General features: G+C 44.0%; 1 protein-coding gene across 9 annotated transcripts in view; it reads right to left on the bottom strand.

Annotated features, from left to right (window-relative positions):
* The window catches only part of PAQR8 (progestin and adipoQ receptor family member 8), a 37,801-nt gene extending 14,798 nt beyond the window's left edge, over window positions 1–23,003 (bottom strand). The window contains exons 1-3 of one of the 9 annotated variants that reach the window (XM_067752708.1): window positions 22,867–22,967; window positions 15,960–15,985; window positions 2,464–2,493 (exon numbers count right to left, since the gene is read on the bottom strand). In XM_067752708.1, coding sequence (XP_067608809.1) covers window positions 2,464–2,493; window positions 15,960–15,985 — 56 coding nt within the window. In that variant the 5' untranslated portion in view covers window positions 22,867–22,967. Of the gene's footprint in view, window positions 1–2,463; window positions 2,494–15,959; window positions 15,986–20,579; window positions 20,799–21,842; window positions 22,495–22,558; window positions 22,788–22,866 lie in introns of those variants that run through there. The other 8 variants (XM_067752706.1, XM_067752712.1, XM_067752709.1 and 5 more) reach the window with 8 other exon arrangements.
* Window positions 23,004–23,268: the final 265 nt, after the last annotated feature.

Consider the following 23,268-nt stretch of genomic DNA (forward strand, 5'->3'; position numbering starts at 1 on the left):
CATAATCAGTAGCTGAGCTGGTTAAAAATCCTTAGTTATTCCACAGGCGAGTTTCATCGGAAAAGTTGATTATTCAGTTCAGACCAACAGCTGTGAACCCTTGCACTGCTCTGGTCTTCATCTCCATCCTGTTACAACCCGGCTTGCAACAAGGCGGTCGTGGTTTCTCACTCGGAGTTACTCGAGCTCCAGGATCTCAGATTTGACATTCCTCCTTCCTGATCACAATGCTCCTAGTTTCCACCTGGACTATTTCCTCACACCAGTTCACACGCTCCAGGCTCCTCCTAACCCCAGCCCTTCTGTCTTACTTCACCTGCTTCACCTGCCCCACTGCCATCCCAACGTGCCAGCCCCTTTGCTTCTACCCTGGAGCACTCCACGCCTGCCACCCAGCCCCACCCTGATGACATCGAATTTTTCTGTTTCCCTCACTAGTACTGTGTACTGCTACAAAAAGGCATCAAACATTATGAGACCATGTTGTATCCGTGCCTTTTAACCTCAACAAGACTTCACTTTATCCATCTGGAGATCCCATCAGCATCTTAAGCTTTGTGTGTTTAAAACCAAACTTTTGCTGGGACTTCCCTGGCAGTCCAGTGGTTAAGCCTTCACACTTCTACTGCAGGGGGCGTGAGTTCCATCCCTGGTCAGGGAACTAAGATTCCACATGCCGAGTGGCACAGCCAAAAAAAATAAATAAAAAGCAATCAAGGGCTTCCCTGGTGGCGCAGTGGTTGAGAGTCTGCCTGCCGATGCAGGGGACACGGGTTCGTGCCCCGGTCTGGGAAGATCCCACATGCCGTGGAGCGGCTGGGCCCATGAGCCATGGCCACTGGGCCTGCGTGTCCGGAGCCTGTGCTCCGCAATGGGAGAGGCCACAACAGTGAGAGGCCCACGTATCGCAAAAAAAAAAAAAAAAAAAAAAAGCAATCAAAAAATCAAACCTCGGCTGTGCCTAGTTCTGTTACCAGTATGACCAATCTCCTAGTCACCAAGCCTTGAAATCAAAGTGAAATTTCTCCTTTTCCTCCTTCCCTCACATTCCAGTCATCAAATCCTGCCCCCTCCCTTTTTGTTTAAATTGCAGTATATTCCTTCTCTCACTCCCCTGCAGGCCGGTACACTGTCCCAGCTAAACCATGATGATAACCTCCTAAACGACCTCGCCTCCTCCAATCTCTGGCCACAGTTCCGTCTGATTTGATTCAGCTAAAGTTCAGTTCTGATGAGGATAATGCCCCAAAGCTGCCGGGAGCCCTCTCCTCTCTGCCAAGTAAAGCTCAAATCCCTGAGGCTGCCGTCAAACTCCTCCCTGCCCTGATCCACAGCCTTAACATTATCCACTGTCGATTTCATGAAGAACAAAACAGAGTGAAGAGAACAGAACATGTCAGGGTGCACCTCACACATTAAGGATAAGTACTGTCATGAAACTCCTGGTTCCTAAAATAAAATAGATCTCTTACTAAGGGTCACATTAAACTTCGAAAACCACTGATCTACATACCATTTACTATTCCTAAACATGCCCTGTGACTTTCATTTTGAAATTACAAAATACTTCAAATATACAGAAAAGTATAAAGGATGATACGACAAACAATTGCTTGTCAAATCTTATGTCATATTTACTTCAGATTTTATTTTTTAAAAAGTTTTTTAAAGGTATTTAAAAAAATTTTTATTTATTTTTGGCTGCATTGGGTCTTTGTTGCTGTGCATGGGCTTTCTCTAGTTGCGGTGAGCGGGGGCTACTCTTTGTTGCGGTGTGCGGGCTTCTTGTTGCGGTGGCTTCTCTTGTTGCAGAGCACGGGCCCTAGGCGCCTGGGGTTCAGGAGTTGTGGCTCGCGGGCTCTGGAATGCAGGCTCAGTAGTTGTGGCGCACGGGCTTAGTTGCTCCGCAGCATGTGGGATCTTCCCGGACCAGGGCTGGAACCCGTGTCCCCTGCATTGGCAGGTGGATTCTTAATCACTGTGCCACCAGGGAAGCCCTACTTCAGATTTTAAAATATATTCATGATCCAGAGAAAACTCTAATTCGAAAAGATACATGCACCCAGTGTTCATAGCATTACTATTCACAATAGCCAAGACATGGAAACAACCTAAATGTCTATCAACAGATGAATGGATAAAGAAGATGAGGTAAATATACAATGGAATATTACTCAGCCATAAAAAAGAATGAAATAATGCCATTTGCAGCAACATGGATGGATCTAGAGATGATCATACTAAGTGAGGTAAGCCAGAAAGACAAATACCATATATTACTTATATGTGGAATCTAAAATATGCTACAAATGAATTTATTTACAAAACAGAAACAGACTCCCAGACATAGAAACAAATGTACGGTTACCACAGGGGAAAGGGGTGGGGGAGGGATAAATTAGGAGTTTGGGATTAGCAGACACAAACTACTATATATAAAATAGATAAGCAAAAAGGTCTTACTGTATAGCACAGGGAACTATAGTCAATATCCTGTAAATAAACCATAATGGAAAAGAATATGAAAAAGAATGTACATATATATACATATATATATATATGAATCACTGCTGTTCACCAGAAACTAACATAACATTGTAAATCAACTATACATCAAGTAAAAAATATACATATGCATGTATATAAATATATGCGTGTACGTATATATGTGTATGTGTGTGTATATATATGTATGACTGTGTGTACACATGCCTGTATGTATCATCTATGCCTATAACGCAGGTAACTGGGACCTAGCCTCCTATAATCACTCATTCCTTTCCTTCCTCCCCAGCAGCAGCCACTATACACTGAACCTGGTGTTTTTCATTTCCACTTATGTTTTCATATGAAAACATTATGAGATTATAAAATTATATAACTACATGTAACGATATAATAAAAAATCATAAAATTAAAAATCCAGGGCTTCCCTGGTGGCGCAGTGGTTAAGAACCCGCCTGCCAATGCAGGGGACATGGGTTCGAGCCCTGGTCTGGGAAGATCCCACATGCCGCGGAGCAACTAAGCCCGTGCGCCACAACTACTGAGCCTGCGCTCTAGTGCCTGCGAGCCACGACTACTGCAGCCCATGCACCTAGAGCCCATGCTCCACAACAAGAGAAGCCACCACGATGAGAAGCCCGCACACTGCAACGAAGAGTAGCCCCCGCTCGCGGCAACTAGAGAAAAGCCCGCGCGCAGCAACGAAGACCCAATGCAGCCAAAAATAAATAAATGAATTTTTAAAATTAAAAATAAATAAAAATCCATAAACTATATATATTGTTTTGGATATTTTAACCTTTATATAAATTTTGCACCTAACCTCCTGCAGCCTTCTTTCTTTCATTTAATGTTTTGTGTTTTTTCCATATTAATTGCTACATGATTCTCTAATTGATTCATTTTCTCTGCTGAATATTTTCCAAATACCCCAATTTATTTGTCCATCCTCCTGTGGACAGACATGCAGGTTATTTCCTGTATTTGCTATGACAAACAAGGCTGCAGTGTGGTCTTCTTAGCTGTGGGTCTAGAAGGGGGATTCCCCTTCAGGTCTTAGGCCAGGCTGTTCCCTTTACCTGGAAGGGCCTCCTCCCTATCTCTACCTTAGAAAACCTCACCCATTCCTGAAGGCACCTCTCAGAGGGTGATTCCTCCATGCCTTCCGATCTACCCAAAGCAATATCCCTTCTCTTGCAACCTGCAAGTTTGTGTCACAAAATGATGTCATCACATATAACTTTGTCCTGTGGTTGTTTGGGTACTTCTATATCCCTAGCAGGCCTTACGGGCAAGCACTGTCTCACGTGGCATTAAATTCCCTCCCCGCAACTTAGAGCCTGGCACGTAGACTTGCCCAGAGTAGACCCTCAATGAATGAATGTGGAGTCCACTGAACTTTCCTTCCTTCTTTTGCTACTAAGTACTGCTATCACCACGGAATGACTTATATCTAATGACAACAGTATATACCTAAAGGGTGCTACCTTCCCATGAATTATCATTTCACCACCAAGAGAAGCCTGTCTCTACCGTCCACACTCTGTGTTGGGAGAAAATGGATGTAGAGGGGGACACTCAGCTTGATAACCACCAAGGGCCAAATGCCTGTAGGCAGCTGCTTGTGCATAAAGATCAAGGAAAATATTCTTCCTCCTCTCTTCAAAGCTCCCAAGATACCACGTTTATGCCAAAAATTTTATAAGAATTTTGCTCAGGGAGTTCTCTGGTGGCCAAGTGGTTAGGATTCCGGGCTTTCATTGCCGTGACCTGGGTTCAACACCTGGTCGGGGAACAGAGATCTCACAAGCCGTGTGGCATAAAAATAATTTTGTTCAGAACTAAAAGCAAACATTGGGCAGATAAGAGGGTTACCAAAACACGGGTTGGGGGGTGAGGATGGGGCTAGTTTTGAGCTTGGTGCTGTGCTTCTTCAGTCAACCTATGCTCACTGCCATCAGCGTAGACAGGACTTAGAGAGGAAGTATGCTTCTCCTCCCTTCACCTCGCCCCTGCAACTTTAGCAATGATCGTGCAACTTTAGTCTGGGGAGAGAGTCACAAACAGCATGTGTGTTTTCAGTGGCTGCTGGTGTGGCTTCAGAATCCTCGCCTGGGGCCAGGATCGTGAAGGGGCAAAGGTGCCTGATACCTACAGATGTTCATCTCCCCTCCAAGTTCAGTGCCGTGGAGGTGGGGGCATGGTGACAGATTTCTTCCTGATTCCAAAGTAGAGATTCATGCTCATTGTACTTCTTTTTGATGGAAAAAAGATTAAAAAATGAGATGTGAAAAAAATCAATTCAAGAATCCACTGCTGCAAACCTCTTTCAATTTTTTTCATGAGTACAGAGTAGTGGCTTAAATGATGGTAAGTTGATACCTCTTTATACCAGCCTCATAAATTAGTAATGTAACATGTCCAGATCACAGGATTTTTCTAAGCAGCTCACCATTCCATGCCATATGACCTACCAGATGGAGAAAAACAGAAGTAAGTACTCTTGAGCTGCACTGCCTAGTTTTGGGTTGACAGAAAGCTCAGCTGAAGCCCTGAAAATCCTAGTCTTATGGAGTTTAAAACATGTATTGGAAATGGGCTAAACAACAACATGCAAACTTAGGTGTAATTAAAAAATCAAACTCCTGACTGTTGTTTCTAGGTTATGGAGTTTGACTGTAGAAAGGGCCAAGTATAAGAACAACCATTTCTCTTTACTGTAATATAACCTCAAGTCTCAGATGACATCTGATTATAATCTGTGCAAAGTGCTACCGGAGTGCCTGGATTGCTTTTCCAGTTGAGTTGAAATGCCCATGTCCACAGTTTCTGCGTCAGCTGCCCACCGCTCGTGAACTTTACAGATACACACCACGTGATCATTGCCCGGGTCTCGCCACACATCATCTGGGGGCCCCGGACGATCTAGACACCGACTGTAATCACAGCCGAGGGACAGACAACTCCTTCCAGGCCTTGCTCAAATCTCACCTTCTCAAGGAGGTGCAGACAAAAAATGTTGCCTGCCACTGCAGTAAACAACGAATGCTGCCCACCAGCAAGCTGTCAGCCACTGCAGCCGCCCCTACAGTGAGACTTGAGGGGAATTCAGGGTGGAGAAAAACAGGATACTGGCCCTACAGAGTTGAGATGTACATCTACGGAATAATTTCAATGAGCCCAGACTCTTGTATCTTCCCACAGATAGAAAAACACTGAAATCATTAACTTGAGATGTCTGGTTTTTGTGACTAGCAGTGATCTTTTGATGTTCAACTACGTGTTTTGTTTTGTTTTGAGCAAAAATTCCCATATATCCTGGCTCCTGCCTTACCTCTTTAGAGCAGATCCTCAAAGCTGTCGGAGAGGCTATCTCCTGGGTTATAGTCAGCCCTCGGTGAGGCCCCTGAATAAAACTTAACTTGCAACTTTTAGGTTGTGCGTTTTTCTTCAGTCGAAAGGGGCCTCCCCACTTCCCTATTGATCTAATACTGCATCTGCACCCTCCCGAGCTCTCTAGAACCCCGATACTCTGCTTTACTCTTTTTTTGGTTTTCTATTGTACTTTTCACCTTGTGATCTAATGTATTATAGTCTTTCTCATATTTTTTAAAAAATTGTGGTACATACACCTAACATAAAATTTCCCATCTTAACCCTTTTTAGCTGTACAGTTCAGTAGTGTTAAGTACATTCACATTGCTGTGCAACCATCACCAACATCCATCTCCAGAACTCCCTTCATCTTGCAAAACTGGAATTCTATACCCAGTAAACAACAATTCTCCAATTCCCACTTCCTCCAGCTCCCGGCAAACATCCTTCTACTTTCTGTCTCTATGAATTTGACTACTCCAGGTACCTCATATAAGTGGAATCATACAGCATTTGTCTTTTTGTGTCTTATTTCACTTAGCATAACGTCCTCCAGGTTCACCAATGTTGTAGACCATGTGTCAGAATATCCTTCCTTTTTAAGGCTGAATAATATTCATTGTATGTATACACTATATGAATATGTATATACTCATCCACTGATGTACCTTTAGGGTGCTTCCACCTTTTAGACTATTGTGAATAACACTGAATGTAAGCGTGCAAGTATTTCTTTAAGATTGCTTTCAGTTCTTATGGGTATATACTCAGAAGTGGAATTGCTGGATCATTGGTAATTCTATTTTTTAAGTTTTTGAGGAACTGCCATACCATTTTCCACAGTGAGTGCACCATTTCACATTCTCACAATAGTGCAAAAGAGTTCCAACTTCTCTGCATCCTTGTCAACACTTGTTATTTTCTGGCTATTGACTGTAGCCACTCTAATGGGTATGAGGTTAATATATTATTTTTATTTATTAAGTTTATTGTCTGTCCTAGCCCTGCTGCTGGCCCAGAATATAAGCCCCATTAGCAGAGGTATTTTTGTCTGTTTGTTCACTTATGTATCCACTGGTACCTAGAACATTACTTGGCTTATACAAAAAGTGCTCAGTAAATATTTATTGTAAGAATGAGTGAACAAATGGATGAATGAAAGAAAGACATACTAAAAGTATACTGGCTTTTACCTTCCTTGTTTCTATGTCAAAATCTCAATCTTGGCTTTGACCATCATAATATATATATATGAACCTCCATGGATGAACCTGGAGGACATTATGCTAAGAGATGTAAGCCGGAGACAAAAAGACAAATGCTGTATGATTCCACTTATATGAGGTACCTACAGTAGTCAAATATATATATATATATATATATATATATATATATATATATATATAGATGTGTGTGTGTATGTATGTGTGTGTGTGTGTATATATATATATATATGTGTGTGTGTATATATATATATAAAACCTTTATCCAAGCTACTTAGGACATTTTTCTTTTGGCTGAGCCATGAGGCTTGTGGGATCTTAGTTCCCTGACCAGGGATCGAACCCGGGCCCCCTGCAGTGGAAGCACGGAGTCCTAACCACTGGATCGCCAGGGAATTCCCCCTTAGGACCTTTTGAAAGCATTTGCTGAGTTTACTATGTGCCGTTATTATGTTCAATATTATTCAGATGGAAATTCTGAAGCACCTGGAGTTTAATTTGTTTTTGACAGCTCACAAGAAATCCATAAGAAAACCAAGGAGAGAACCCGTAGTACACAGAAAACTTAGTCATTACATGGAATGGGGCTTATTTAATGCCCACAAGGTTATCTCTGCTCAGCTGTAACAAAGATACCTCAAAATGAATACAACCCACAGAGAGAATTGAGCTTCCTCCACTAAACCTATTTCTATCCCATGTTCCTTGTTTCTGTTCAGTAAATCGCTTCAGCCAGGTGCTCAAGTCAGAAACCAGAGATATATTTTTCCCTCATCTTTACCTGGTGCTCCTCTTTATCCAGTCGCCAGTAATAGTTATTATAGTAACTCAGTATAAGGAGCACTTACTCTACGCTGGGCACCGTTCTAAGTTCTTTGCATGTTATTAACTCACAATCATTCCTCACAACTCTATGACATGGGATTTATTCTTCCTACCTACTGTACAGATGAGGAAAGAGGTTAAGTGTCTTGCCCAAGGTCACCTAGACAGGAAGTAGTGGAGCCAGAATCCAGAACCAGGTAGGCTCACTCCAGAGGCCATGCCCTGAATGTCTACCCTATTCAGGAAGTGCTTTCTGTTCCAATCTCATTTATTGAACATCATTCTAAAATGCATTAGTTCACTTTCCTAAATGTGTAAGTGATAATTTTGATAATTCAGAACTGTCCAGGTCCTTCATCTCCTTCTGGATGTCAGTGGTCATGACGCAGCTTGGATGATGGAGGTACCAATGGTCAAGAAGACTGGACGGTGCCTGTGGTGAACCTAAGGATTTACTGGGAAGTTGTTCTTAAATAAAAGTTCTAACAGGACTTTATTTTCTTGTGTTTTGATGTTTTTGTCTTCAAAGTAGAATATGTCAGTAAATATTAGTTTAAGTGAAGACTTTGATTAATCAAAGCTACCCTGAAGTAGATACTCGGTCATTAATATCAACAAGCCACAGCCATTATAAACACCATTAAGAAACAGACTTCTCCTTCTTTGAAGTTGTATTGATCTTGGAGGTAAAGTGAGCTGCAAGGCAGCAGGCCCAAATCCTACTCTCCTCAAATTAAATGAATCACATACTTAAAAATAAACCACAATCCTTCTGGCACCAGTAGCGCCATCTGTAAACTTAGAATATTAAAGGCCAACAATTTGATATTTCTGAATTAAAGTTGAAGGAAAAAAAAAAAAGAATGTCATTACAAGCCTAAGACAAGATGACTACAGGTCCAAAAAGTGTCACTTCCAAGTTTTAAGCTTATTCAGTGTCTAATAGCCAATTATATAAGCTCACCATCAAGTCAGCATTCAAATAAGATGCTTTTAAACTCCAAAGAGTGTGTTCTCAAGTCCCAGGGTGCCGGTAGAAAACAAAAGACACAGTACCAGCCAGAAGCTATTCCAGCAAGTTCCACAGATCATATGGTCTTGGGAAGAGACAAGCACTTATTGTTACGAGAAAAGTTCAAGGTCAGCACAGTACTTGCAGTTCCACTGCCCCAGTGCTCCCTTCCACAAAGGATTGTAGTATCTACTGAAAAGTTGCAATTATTCCCCAGCTCGCTATTTCAGCCTCACAGGCCACTTATCCACACCAGAGAATTCAAATACTTTGGACGTTCCTGAATAACAACAGCAAATGATGTTTTTTTGGCTTATTTTATATGATGTCCTAAAAGATGGAGAAAGTAAAGAATAATAGTAAGCCAGGGGCCTTCCTGGTGGCGCAGTGGTTGAGAGTCCGCCTGCCGATGCAGGGGACACGGGTTCGTGCCCCGGTCCGGGAAGATCCCACATGCTGCGGAGCGGCTGGGCCCGTGAGCCATGGCCGCTGAGCCTGCGCGTCCGGAGCCTGTGCTCCGCAACGGGAGAGGCCACAACAGTGAGAGGCCGCAAAAAAAAAAAAAGTACACACTTAGGAAAGGGATTCTAAATCTAACCTGATTTTTTGAAAAATACCTTTAGAATACTTGGTCAATCTAATGCGTTCTTTGACCTATACGGTTTTCCCCCTCTCCCTTCCTCTGCCCTCACTATACTGTTGAGATTTCTGAAATGGAAAAAGTGCCTCTGCCGGTCCTTGCTGGTAAGTCAGAGCACTCCAAGATGAGCTTTTTCTTGCGAAAAGACTTTTCTTGACGTTTTCTTGTAAAAGAATGTACTGTTGATTAAAGCAAGAGAAAACCACACTCACGCACACCAGCCTGATCTTAACCTCCCAGACAGCAGCTCGGCATCCTCTGTTAACCATCCTGGAGACAGCCAGGCCTGCAGCAGCCCTTGCAGCTTCTGCCTGACCAGCTTATCAGAGGGTAACAATTTCTGGTGACTACAGATGGGCCCAAACCATTCCTTACAGCCCTGTACATTATCTACAATATGGTCATAAATACTTATAGCATCTTCTGTCAAGGAAGTCCTGTTGCTTCACAGGCATTATCTTAATGCCCTCCAAATGTCTTCAAACGGATGTTAGTCAGCTGAGAGTGAGTTAATTATAACCAGGCACTACATTTCTCCTTGCATCTCATTAAACTACACTGAATCTAAATTCAACTTAATACAACTGCTCTACCAGATTAGGAACTCCTAAAGGACAGGCTTTGGGCTCCCATTTCCTTTATATTCCCCCTGGGCATTAAACATTCTGGTTCTCCATAAAAAGGATGACTTTAATTAGTCTTACTGACTCACCAACCAAATTACAAACCCAATCTACAAACCCACTATGGGTTGGAAAGGAAGAGTCACGACCTCCAATTCCTCCGTGAACCATCAATGTTTAAAACATTTTCCCCATCATCTGCTTTCCAGAAAGGGTTTAGCATGCCTGAGTGGTGACACATCCCCCTTTAATCTGATTCTTGGTGAAAGAGGAGAGAGCTGGCCCCTTGCTGTTAGGGACCCAATGTGACCACAGGCAGAAAGGCTCAAGAGATTTTAGTGTGGGAAGGGCTTTAAAGACCACTTACTTAGGAAAGGGCACAGAGGTGTCAACCCTAGGCCACACTCTTGGTAACTGGCTTCCTGGGGTCCCGCACTGAGAGGCATTCAGGCCCCGGCGAGCTCCAGAGAAGATGCTGTGATCGATGTACAAGTCTGCCACTGCTCCTGGGGGACACCAGGCTCAGAAGGGGGCCGTGGCACAAAGCCATGTATTTGCCATCCCTGAGCTGACTCTATGATGAAGAGCTAGCAACTCACAGTCTACTATTTTCCTTAGTTTTCAAAAAGTAGAAGTCCCAGCAATCATAAAAAATTATTTCAGGGACCTCCCTGGTGGTCCAGTGGGTAAAACTCTGTGCTCCCAATGCGGGGCCTAGGTTTGATCCCTGGTCGGGAAACTAGATCCCACATGCATGCTCCAACTAAGAAACCCGCATGCTGCAACTAAGAAGTCCACATGCCGCAACTTTAAAAAAAAAAAAAAAGATCCCACGTGCCACAACTAAGACCTGGTGCAGCCAAAATAAATAAATAAATAAATAAATAATTTTGAAGATTTGCAACAGCAAAGGTTTAAGGAAAACAGATGTTCCCTGAAAAAGACACAGGCTGAGGTCCTCACGGACCCAGAAATTGTTACCGTCTGATAAAGTGGTCTCATGGTGTTCCCAGAGAGAGTCAAAGGTGGAATTTCTAGGCTCGTCCTCACCTGCACCCTGACAAGGACCACCATTTAGTGCTTCACAGGAGAGAGGATTAAGAAGGGCTGGGTAGTCCTCCAGTGATTACATGGCTTCTGTGATTGGACTTCATGGGGAAGCGGGTAAGAAAAGAAACTGAGGTTTGAGAATCACTTAAAAGTCAGCGATTCCCAAAGCCAAAGGAAAAGTATTAAACAGAAAAGTCAGTGTGATGCTTGTTTTGATAGGAAAAAATGGAGAATCAATTTCTTGAACTTGAACTAGCAAAGCTCCTTGATCAGCCAATCAATAGTATTCATGTGTTTTCTGCTCTGTTCTTAACCCTGATGGGCCAAAAGGGTAGCCACAAGGCAAATGACACGGTTCCTTTCCCCACCAGCTTATATAATCCCCACCCTGAGGTGGGCTGGGACGCCTGAGGCCAGGGCAGATCTCTGGAGAGACAGGTGGCCTCCCAACATCTACTCTGTGTTGTCAGCCAACCGCTCCCAGGTGAGGGGAACGTTTTTTGGCAGCAACCGTAGTACACAGCAGGCAAGATACCTTAAGGAAAGGCCAGGGAGAGGAGGCAGACATGTGATTCTGGAGACAAATAAACACAATTAGCTGTGCTAGAAATGAACTGAAAAGACTCAGTGGGAAGACTATGATTCCTTCTGCCAAGAGAGAAAACCAGAGGAAAATTCATTTTAAAAGAAACCTTTTACTTCCCTTGGCAGCCAGAGCACGACAGTCATATTCTCTGTGAAGTCCTTTTCATTGTGGGTTTCTCCACCCTTTCAAACACTAGCACGATAAGGGTTTGACTGCTTTGTCAGATTTGCTGCCCAAAGAGGATCCATTAATATTTCAGGCCAGTCCTTTCATTCCTTGAGATGACAAGTCTAAGACTTTCACAGCCATTCTAACCCTGTGAACCTAAATATACCCTGCTTGCAGCAATGACTGGGTGGTTGAATTCACAGAAATCAATAGTGTTGTCCCTGGGAGTTTATTTTCCTGCTTCCAGGATCCAATTCCACAGTGTAGGATTAGCTAGAGCAGAGGGGTCTAATGGCTACCTTAACACAGTGTGGTGGTTAACAGGACAGGCTTTGGAGTTAGGCAACTTGGGTTTGAATCCTGACTCTGCCTTGGATGGCCTTGGGCAAATAATTTAACCTCCTTGTGTCTCACTGTCTTTACCTATAAAATAAGGATAGAGTGGTACCTAATAGGGTTGTTGTCATGTTTAAAGAATTATGATAAAAGAGCCCTCATCTTTTAGAAATGCATTCTGAAATGCTCCCAAATCATGAAATGGTGGCTTGGGTTTGCTTCAAAATCATTTGGAGGTAAGGTGTATGTAGAGAAGTTGGCCATGAGTTGGTAATTGTTGAAGTTGGGGATGGGCACATGGAGGTGTATTCTACTATTCTGTGCACCTCTGTCTGTCTGAAATATTCTATAATAGAAAGTTTAAGAGAGAGAGAAGATAATACAGGTAAAACTGCTAGCACACAACATGTGCTCAACTAATGCAATCTGTCCTAGATCAGAGAGGGTCTTGAAGCTGTCATTTCTACGTTCAAAAGGAACCAGGATCACAGCTTGCCTCTCTAGAGACATGAGTTGGCTCTGGGGCCAGCAAGATGGGGGGTCAGGGGGTTGCAACTGAGAACTTCACTGTCACTCTAGGCCATCCATTATTGCCCAATCTTTTCATCATCAAACCTGTTTTTTTTTTTTTTGTTTTTTTTTTTTTGGCCAAACTGTGAGGCATGTAGGATCTTAGTTCCCTGACCAGAGATCAAACCTGTGCCCCAGCAGTGGAAGCGCAGGGTCTTAAGACTGGACCACCAGGGAAGTCCCATGAAACCTGTTTTAAAGTGATTATTATAAGTTCTCCATGCTTTGAAAGTTTTCTAAATCAACAACATCCATTAAATGATTCATCACCCTGTATCTTTCAGCCAGATACACCTAATCACAGGCCAGAGTTTAGATGAGCTGGCAGGTGGCTCCAAATGAAGCTACTATCACCGCAGCCTAAAGCAAAGGACTTTCAAGTTTTAATGGTCTGTGCAGCTGTTTGACACACATATACAGTATGTGGTTTTGTAGGCATATGAAATCATGAAGACGGGCTCAACGCACTACCCCCAGCCCCTGCCCCCCTGAGCCTATGCTTTCAATAGGTTCAGGGAACCACATATATAAATTTAGTAACTCCGAGCTTCCGGAATCCCTTAAATAGGGTGATGAGCTGGGCGGACAGGAAATCCCACCCTGGACCCATTCCAGGTTACAGATGCACTGTAAGGGAGCCCTTTATTAAACCCAAACTCATCTGCCCCAGGCCCTCTCAGAAATGAGGAATCTGTAACCAGCTCTGATACTTACTAACTGTAGTGGCCTTGAGCAAGCCACTTCATTTCTTTTTCTCATTGGTAAACTGGGATCTCTCTCTCCTAAACTTGTTTCGGGGAGTAGAGATAAGGTTAAAAAAAAAAAAGCGCATTGCACAATGCCTGACACACAGGAATTGTTCAATACACAGTAGGTATTTTATGTTTCTGTATGCCTTCATGCACACGTGGGTGTATTATCATTACCCCCTTTGGAATTAGGTCAATATATCTAGACACAATGGTCCTCCAGGCCATAAGACATATCACAGCCACATAATTATAAATAGTTTTTTTTTTCTTTCATGGGACAAAACTGTGCACGTACTTCATGAATTAACCTGAACCTCTTTGCCACAATGAGATTTGATGAACCAGTTTCTACCTGCCTGAAATGCTGCCCAGTTTCAATGAAATTCTTGGTGCTTTACCTGAACCTGTCTGTTTGGGTGACATTCTACCACTGCAGCCAATTCCAACCCAAGCATTAGCCCATGCATGAAACTGACTAATGCTACTTTATGAAGTGCTCAGGCTTCCTGGCAACTCAAGAGAACAATATTGATGCCCTTATCTTGCTTAAGTGCAGGAATAGAAAAGCTAAGATGAGACTCCTGGAATGAATTCTTTGGACGGAGTGAAATACACCAGGGAGAATATAAATTTCCTAATTCAAGAGCCACTACACTCATCATTGATTTCACATCCTCCTCCTTTTTCTCCCATATTTTATACAACCAATTTGAGTCTAAAAGGAAAATGAGAAGATAGTTTTCACCAACAAAGTTTCATTTCTCACAAAAGTACGATCTACAGGCAATATTCAGCGGAGTATGTGTATTTTCATTCCATCTTCAAGTGGTTTGGGTAAGGGTAGCCCTTCTCCAGTTTCTAGACTGTAGACTTATCTTGAACCTCTTGGGAAATTCTCTCAGACTCCAAAGAGCAGGTGCAAGAATAGGGCAAATACATAGTTTCAAGCTACTGGTGAAAAGCAACAAATTATCTATTCCTTAAGAATTGAGGGTTTTTTTTTCTTCTTTGCTTTTCTTAATCTTGGACTACATCACCCTAAGATGCCCTTAATGCTAGTGTCTCAAGACCAACAAAAACCTCTTAAATCAATAACCCTAGCTCTGATCTCCTTTAGGTTCTTACAGTCCCAGGAACCAGCTCAGCCTGGAAAGGGGGGAGAGCTCGGTTCTTCTCTGGGTGTGTTCGTCTCGAAATCTTGAAGTCTCCCATTACCTCTATCATAGACTAACATTTATTATAATTATTATTAATTCACTCATTCAACAAGCCCTGCTCTGCTATAGTATGGAGTCTTCGTCACATAAGACAACAGGGTCAGTTTATTAGCAATCTAGATGGCTTGGAGCTTGTACCCTTCCAGACACGCTGAGGACGAAAGACTTCCCTAAGCCCCAGGCTTTACTCAACCTGATTGTCCAACCCAGGTGACTTCCAGCAGAGGGCGGTTCCCCACCTTTGGGGAATTGGGGTTCTGAATGTCATGTGGGATAACATGAGGTCTTTTTTTTCTTTTTTAATTAATTATTTTTTAAACATCTTTATTGGAGTATAATTGCTTTACAATGGTGTGTTAGCTTCTGCTTTATAACAAAGTGAATCAGCTATACATGTACATATATCCCCATAACATGAGGTCTTATTCTTCCACTCTAAGCACCTGAGTACAGCCAACCAGCACCTTCTACTTACACATGGCCTGAGCTTCGCTTCAGCTCTGTGCACAGGTATGAAAAAGCCTTGAGGAATCCTTTCCCCACCTACCTCTGAAGCAAAACATCCTCCCTACAACTCAACTCCAAACTGTCACCTCTGTAGGGGCAGGGACTGCATTTGGGTTCAACATTCCATCTTTACCCCGTGTTCAGCATAGACCCTGGCCCTGGTAAGCCCTTAATACTGATGAATGAATGAACAAACAAACGGATGAACGAACAAGATATCCTTTGCTTCTCAGACCACTTCCCAGAAGTCCATCAAATCTCACTCCACAGGGTCACTGTTCAGGTTCCTTCTCAGCCAGGACTACCCAGGCCACACATGAGGTTGGCACTCCTAACCCCCAGGTTGCTCAAGGGTCAACTGTACATTTCCTGACATCAGTAGATGTTCAGTCAATAGTTATTATTTTGATGTATTATTTGAAGTTGCATCAAGTTCATGCTCCATCTACATCAGAAGAGACAGAAAGGTGTGGTGGATGGAGCCCTGTAGCAGTAATCGGAAGCTACTCAACCTGGGTTTGAGTCCCTGTTTTTGCCCTTTTCTCACTGTGACTTTGACAAATTTCTTACCATCTCCAGCCCCAAGTTTCCTTCATCTGTAAAAAAAAAAAAAAAAAAAAAAATCAATATGGTATCTGCCTTCCATGCCTCACAGGGTGGTTGCAAAAGTTGTATCTGACAAGGTATATAAAAGCACTTTGAAAACTGTCCAGCAGGGCTTCCCTGGTGGCGCAGTGGTTGAGAATCCATTTGCCAATGCAGCAGTCACGCGTTAGAGCCCTGGTCTGGGAAGATCCCACATGCCACGGAGCAACTAAGTCCATGTGCCACAACTACTGAGCCTGCGCTCTGAAGCCTGCGAGCCACGACTACTGAGGCCACGTGCCACAACTACTGAGGCCCACACGCCTAGAGCTGGTGCTCCAAAACAAGTGAAGCCACGGGAATAAGAAGCTCGCACACCTCAACGAAGAAGCCCCCGCTAGCTGAAACTAGAGAAAGCCCGCATGCAGCAACAAAGACTCAACACAGCCAAAGATAAATAAATAAATAAATTTATAGAAAAAGAAAAATGAAACCTGACTTGGTTCTGTACACAATGGGTTCAAAAGCCAAAGCTGTCTATTTAAAGCATAGTCCCTGGATTTACCAACCAGACATAATACTAAGAGTTACCATTTACGGGGCACCTCTGTGAGCTAAGTACTTTGTATACACCATCTCACCTATTCCACAATAGCACTTCAGACTTGCATTTCATAGACACTCAGGTTAAGGAACTCACTCAGGGTTGTTCCAGGATGCTAACCCAGGTTGGCCCCCACTCCAGGTCCCTTGCTCTAGTCTAGGGTCTCTCAGCGCTACTGACATTTGGGGCTGGAAAAGTCTTTGTTGTAAGGGGATGTCCTGTGCATTATACTATACCTAGCAGAATCTCTGGCCTCTACCCATTAGATGTCAATAACATCTCTCCTCTTCCCAGCTGTGAAAATCAAAAACATCTCCAGACATTGCCAAATGTCCTGGTGGGTTGCGGGGCGGGAGGATGCAAAAACACAGCCACTGCTCTTTACTAAGAACCACTGCTCTAGTCTAAACCACGCTGCTGTATTGTTTTCTGGGTGTAAACCACCATTCAGAAGAGAGAGAGAGCAAGGGCCAAACACCGCTATGGAGGTGATAATCAGAACACTCTGGGAAAGTATGGAACAACAATAATAGCCCCCTATCCTATGGTTATACAGTGATCCCTCAGTATCTGTGGGGGATTGGTTCCAGGACCCTCCTCAGATACCAAAATCTGTGGATGCTCAAGTCCATTATACACAATGGCATAGTATTTGCATGTAACCAACCCACATTCTCCCATATACTTTAAAACATCTCTAGATTACTTATAACACCTAATACAATGTAAATGTTATGAAAATAATTGTAAATACAATGTAGATGCTATGTAAAGTAAATGCTACATAAGTAGTTGCCTGAGCATGGCATATTCAAGTTTTGTTTTTTGGAATTTTCCGGAATTTTTTTCCTAAATATTTTCCGATGTTTATTTCAATTCACAGTTTAAGGCAAGACAAGAAAATTTTAAACATGAAATTTTTCTCTGCCCTTTGGCCTCCTCCCTCCCCTCTACCGTGCATAGTGCATCTGCATTATGCATTAACCGGACTCGCCAGTGGCAGAAACACCTGTTCAAACATAAAGATCAATTGTTCTTCTGACTGCCACCTAACTCTTTAGAAGATAACATTCCTTTGTCAATCCTTAAGGGGTCATAATAACACACCCTCACCTTATACCTGCAGACATCTTTGGGGAGCTTTATATACAATACCAAGATATCATTTCCCTTAAAGACAGCAATTAATGCAGAACAGACTGCTGAGATGACCTGGGGAGATACTGGGCCACACCTAATGAAAGCTCTTCACTTAAATACTTATGACCTTGTTAATGTTACTAGCTATATTACTTGTATTCTGCCTATTGTACAGGATTATTGCTTCTTGCATGACCAAATGTGTGACTGAGCCTCCAACAAAATTAATGATGATTAGTCAACTTGAAACGACTGATCAAAGATATAGTTCTACAAAATCAATGATTATAATAGTGTAACTCTAGATGTGGGAAGAAGCAACAAGAGGGAACCATTTCCTGGACTATAACGGAATGTAAGACAGGTGATCCAGAGGCTTTTGGCCACTGGTAACAGGGCCTAGTCCAGTAATAGCACACTGAGTGGCTTATCAACCAAATCCTCGTCTGACCTGGGAATGAGCATTCCTAGAGCTGTGGGACAAAGTGCTCACGAAATGCCTCCTAAGCCTTGATCAAAATTAAGACTAAAAGGGAAGGGAGTGTAAGACGAAGAATGCTGCCCACCGTCCATTTCTACAAGGAACAAGTCATTGGCCACTGCAGTCGCTGACCTATGCAGAACACCCTGAAAGGAATTCAGGGCGAAGATCAGGAGGAAGCCTTTTGTGCTGCGGGAAAACTGACAGAACCGGCCCTCAGGTAGTTAGATATTTTCGGGAAAAGATTTTATGAATCCAGTGTTTTGCATCTTCCCATACTTAGAGGAGCACTAAAACCATTAACTAAGGTACCTGTTCCTCGCAAATAGCAGTCACCTCTACCAAGATGCGTGCTTGGTTGCACGTACCCCCTTCTCCAAAATCACACCTATACTGGCCTCCCCCTTTACCTCTTTGGAACAGTCCTCAGAGCTCTCTAAGAGATTGTCCCCTGGGTTATAATCCTCAGGTTGGCTCAAATAAAGATTTTCCATTTCTTTCTCAGATTGACTATGGATTAATTTTTTTTAACATCTTTATTGGAATATAATTGCTTTATAATGGTGTGTTACTTTCTGCTTTATAACAAAGTGAATCAGCTACACATATACATATATCCCCGACTATGGATTAATTTTTTTGACATTTCCATCCACAGTTGGTTGAATCTGAGGATGCAGAGCGCCCCCCCCATCCAGCCCCCACAGGGAAGGCAGACTGTGTATCACTTTACAATTCACTAAATACTTTTAGAGCCCTTATCTCCTTTTATGGCATGTGAGTGCATAGCAGGATCTAATCTACGTCAAAAAATATGAACACTATTGAGAGATCTATATATTTAACCTTCTCCAAGAAATTGAGGGAAAAGAACATGCAGTGAAATCCATATTAATCCTTAGCCCTATAAGCCATTAGGAGAAAAAATACTCTTGCTAATGCATTGTCCTAAGAGAGCACATTATGTGAACTTCTGGAGGAAGAAATCTGTTTCTTATACCTCTGTCTCCTGAACAAACTTTGCTGAAATGCAGAGAACTCTCACTAAATGTCGAACATTCCATGAAACCTCTATTTCATAGTAACCCCGAACCATTGGATTAAAAATTATGATAAAATTATTTGTATGCAAGTATTTTTAATAAAATTCATAAATCTGCAAAAGATTAAAGTCGATATTTATGGAAGAGCTGAGAACATAGTGCCAGGTTCTTCCTCCCTATCATTTAAAAAAAGCAGAACAAAACTCCAGTTTAACTGAAACAAACGTTCCCCAGAATCATCCCTTTCAATATATGCCAAGAAAACTATAGCTACGTCGTTAGAATAATATTTTATTGGATCAAGGGAAAAAATTATAGGAGAAGCTTTTAAACAATTTTCCTTCAGCTTTTGACCAAACTCTTATACCTAACACACAATCAAAACAGGACTGTTCGTTTTTTAAAATATCAGAATTCAAAATAAAGTAGCCTAGCTCTGGTTGCAGTAAAGGTGACTGTTTAAAAACTCCTGAGAGGCTAGGAGAGTAAAAACCAGGTGTTCTCATTGACATGTTGATTTGCAAAGCCCAGCCAAAGGGAATGTCATTACTTGGAAATGATAAATTTCTACATGGCTTAAAAGGAATTTTAATACATAACTATCAATAAGCACTATTAATAACACAAAGAGCAAGACTTTATGTATGGGGCACTGATCTCAGGGCTCTATATGCATAATCTTATTTCATCTTCATCACAGTCCCATGAGGTACCTACTCACTATATCTTCATTTTAGGGTAGAAAAACTGAGGCCAAAAGAGATGAATAACTTGTCCAAGATCACAGCTAAATCAAGATTCAAGCCATGGCTATATGAAGCTTTGGGTTAACAACCTGAAAAAAAATTGGGAATTTATGGAACCAATGGAAGAAAAAGGATATGTTAATTTTTCACGCTGTGTGCTATGGAATCACAAAACTGAAATGGATTTTCAGAAATCATTCTCTTCCGCTTGATTCTATATAGATTCCTTCACATAAAAACTCAGGTACCAGGCATTAATGACCCATGGGGTAAGTGACTTTCTGACTACATTTTTTTCTGAAAAAACAAGTCTTTTGTTCATCTTGCTTTCTGTAAAAATGCAAAGGGATGGAAACTGCCTGGTAAAGAGTACATGGAAGGGGAAAAGAAAGGCTTATTTTCTCCAGCCCAATAAGCCATAAGGTATAGCAAGGTACTATAGGGCCAGTTTTTTACACACATGCCAGAGCACGAACATCCAAATGAAGGTTGCATTTCACAGCAACTGCTTTACAATCCTAAACACATACATATACTCTTTACTGGATGACCCCTGTAGACCTGCTAGTCCTTCAAGAAGACTTTCATTACCTTAATGGACATACTTCCTATTACAACCCCGATTCTCCACCACAGTTGGCTCCACACAGTGCTTGGCTGTTTCCCAGCTTCAGAAGGTTTGCCATCACAGAGGCAATTCAGTCACCGTGTTGCCAGCTCTGAAGGCAACTCCAAAGCAGGAGCTCCAAAATTATTCTCAGCAATGACAGCATCACTAGAATTAGTACACAGCTGGCCAAGCCGAGGCTTCTGAAGGGGAGAAACATGCATTTATTTGAATGTATAAATACTGGCGTATTTATCCTAACATTTGGATAAAGAATTGGAAGAATCAGCTAGCTCTACGTCCAAGTGGATAAATATGCTAACGCAATAATAATAATGCAGATTTTGGTTCAAGGTTCTGACCACCCCCTGGTGAAAATAAAAGAAAAGCTTCTCCTGAAATGATACCTGTGAAATGAATAGATCACTCTTCCACTAACTTGCATAATTACTGAAGAGCTTTCCTTTTCATGAAGGGGGAAAAAAAAAGGGCCCAACATATGCTAGTTGCCAAAAATCTTTGGTCCTCCCAGGAAGCTCAAATCTCAGTGTACATCAGAAGATGGACCTATATCTAGGGCAGAAAAGAAAGGGAGTGGGAGGCATCTCTCACCCACTGCCCCTTAAAGCCTAGGAACCTTCTAAGGGAGAAATCCACTTAACAGGATTCCCAGGGCCCTGGGTCTTCCAGAATTAGCTGTTATATCAAATAATTAAACTAATTACAACACATAATTAACCATACAGGATATGTTAATATGTCGATATTATTAAACTAATTAAAGGGAGCCAGGCACCCAAGACAAACAACAGAAAAAAACAAACCAGACAGGGTACGGGTCGTTTGTTTATCTTCAGAAAGACTCTAGAATGTCCATCCACTGAGGTCCTAAGCCGCCTAGTGCCCTGCCGGGTGACTTGTTCAAGGGTGTAGCAGCTCCGGGGTGGGTATAGGCTGTGCACATCCTAAGAGGGCAGTCCACCTTTCACGCAGGTAACTCCTATTAACTCCAGTAAAGGGAGCCCTCGCCAAAAGAAACAATCCAACACTGTACAGCACTCCTCGTGTTTACTCGGCTGTGGAATGCAACGCATTTGTGGGCGGTTCGGGTGTGCATGTGTGCATGCGAGCGCCTTCCTGATTTTCTTCCAGTTTTTACTCAGAAACTGCCTCTCAAGAGTACAGGAGAGGGGGCAGCAAGTAGCACATGTGCGTCTGAAAATTACACACACACACGTAGAGCTTACCTGTACATTTGAAAACTCACTCCAGAGCTGTTCTTTTAAGCCCAGACTCTTCTCATCGGATCCCTGGGCAAAATCACTTCTAACCCAGCTCAGAAATACGAGGTGCAACCAAAAGCCCGTCCGGCCCGCGGGTCTCCCTTTTGTGAGTCTGTGCCTGAGGGCCCACAGACGCACAGGGCGCTGCGGTGCCCGCGTGGGGTCAGCGAGGTTCGCCCCTCCCTGGTCCCCCCGCCCAAGGTCCCAACACTCCCCGAGCTCGCTTGGTGCGGGGTCCCAACCTGCCCCCGTCTGGGGTGGCCCGTCTTGCTCTCTCGAGTGCGTGCCCTCTCGAGATTGCCATGACCCCATTCCACCAAGGGGATTGCGTCCCCTAGGCCGAGATGTTTCCTGAGTCCCCGACGCACCCCTCAGCCCGCCACCTCGGACCTCCGCCGCGGCGTTCCGGCCCTCCAACCCCCTATCCTCCAGAACAGAACCCCAGGCTCCCCGCACGACTCCGCTTCCCGCGCCCGCCCTCTCGGAGAAGCCCCCTCCATCTTTCCCCGGAGAAGCCACTCGCCTCGCCCCACCCTACGCTTTCCGGGGCTCCCCTCCCGCCCCGCCCGCCTCGGGCTTCCTCTCTCCGCACTCCCTTCCCGGGTTCTGCTCCCCTCCGCCCGGAGGAGGGCGCCCCAAGAATGCCGACAGGGCACCCCTCATTCCGCAACCCTCCGGACCTCTCCAACGTCAGGATCCTGACCGCTCAGTCCTCCAGGCTCGGGCTTCGGGACGCCCCAACTTCGCCTTCCTGACCCGCCGCCTCGCCCTCAGGGCTCCCGGACTCCCCAACCCCGGGGCACTGACTCCCCGCCCCCGGGCTCGGGTTTCTCCACATCGCGACGCTCCTCCGGGCTGGGGTCTGGGGCTCCCCAACGTCGCGAGCCTGACATCCCCGAGCTTGCGCCCGGGGTCTCCCCACAGCCCGGTCCTGACGCGCCTCCCGCCCCGCCCCGCCCCGCTCCGCGCCGCCCGCCCCGGGACTCACCGGCAGCGGCGGCCGAGCCCGTGCACTCAGCCCAGCCCGCACTCCCGGCCCGGGGTCCCGGCTCTCGGCTTCCTGCAGGCTGCAGAGTCTGAGGCCAGCGCTTCTCAGTGGAGCAGCAGGGAAGAGGGGACCGCGGGGGGCGGGCTCCGCCCGGCTCCGCCCCTTCCCGACCAGGGGGCGGGATGCGCAGACCTGCGCGCCCACGGCCGCCGCGGGTGCAGCCGGCGAGGAAGTTGACTTACGCCTCTTCCTTCCAGCCCGTGTTAGGTCCGCGCAGCCCCCATAAAGGCCCAAGGGGACGGGAGAAAAAGAGACTAGTCTACCGCTGTCCTGTTCTTTCCAAGACACATCCCAGGGGGGCACTGCCGAAGTCTTTCGGGAGGGGGAACAAACAACAAACTT

The sequence above is a fragment of the Pseudorca crassidens genome, chromosome 10 (assembly GCF_039906515.1).
Source record: "Pseudorca crassidens isolate mPseCra1 chromosome 10, mPseCra1.hap1, whole genome shotgun sequence".
Classification (NCBI taxonomy): domain Eukaryota; kingdom Metazoa; phylum Chordata; class Mammalia; order Artiodactyla; family Delphinidae; genus Pseudorca; species Pseudorca crassidens.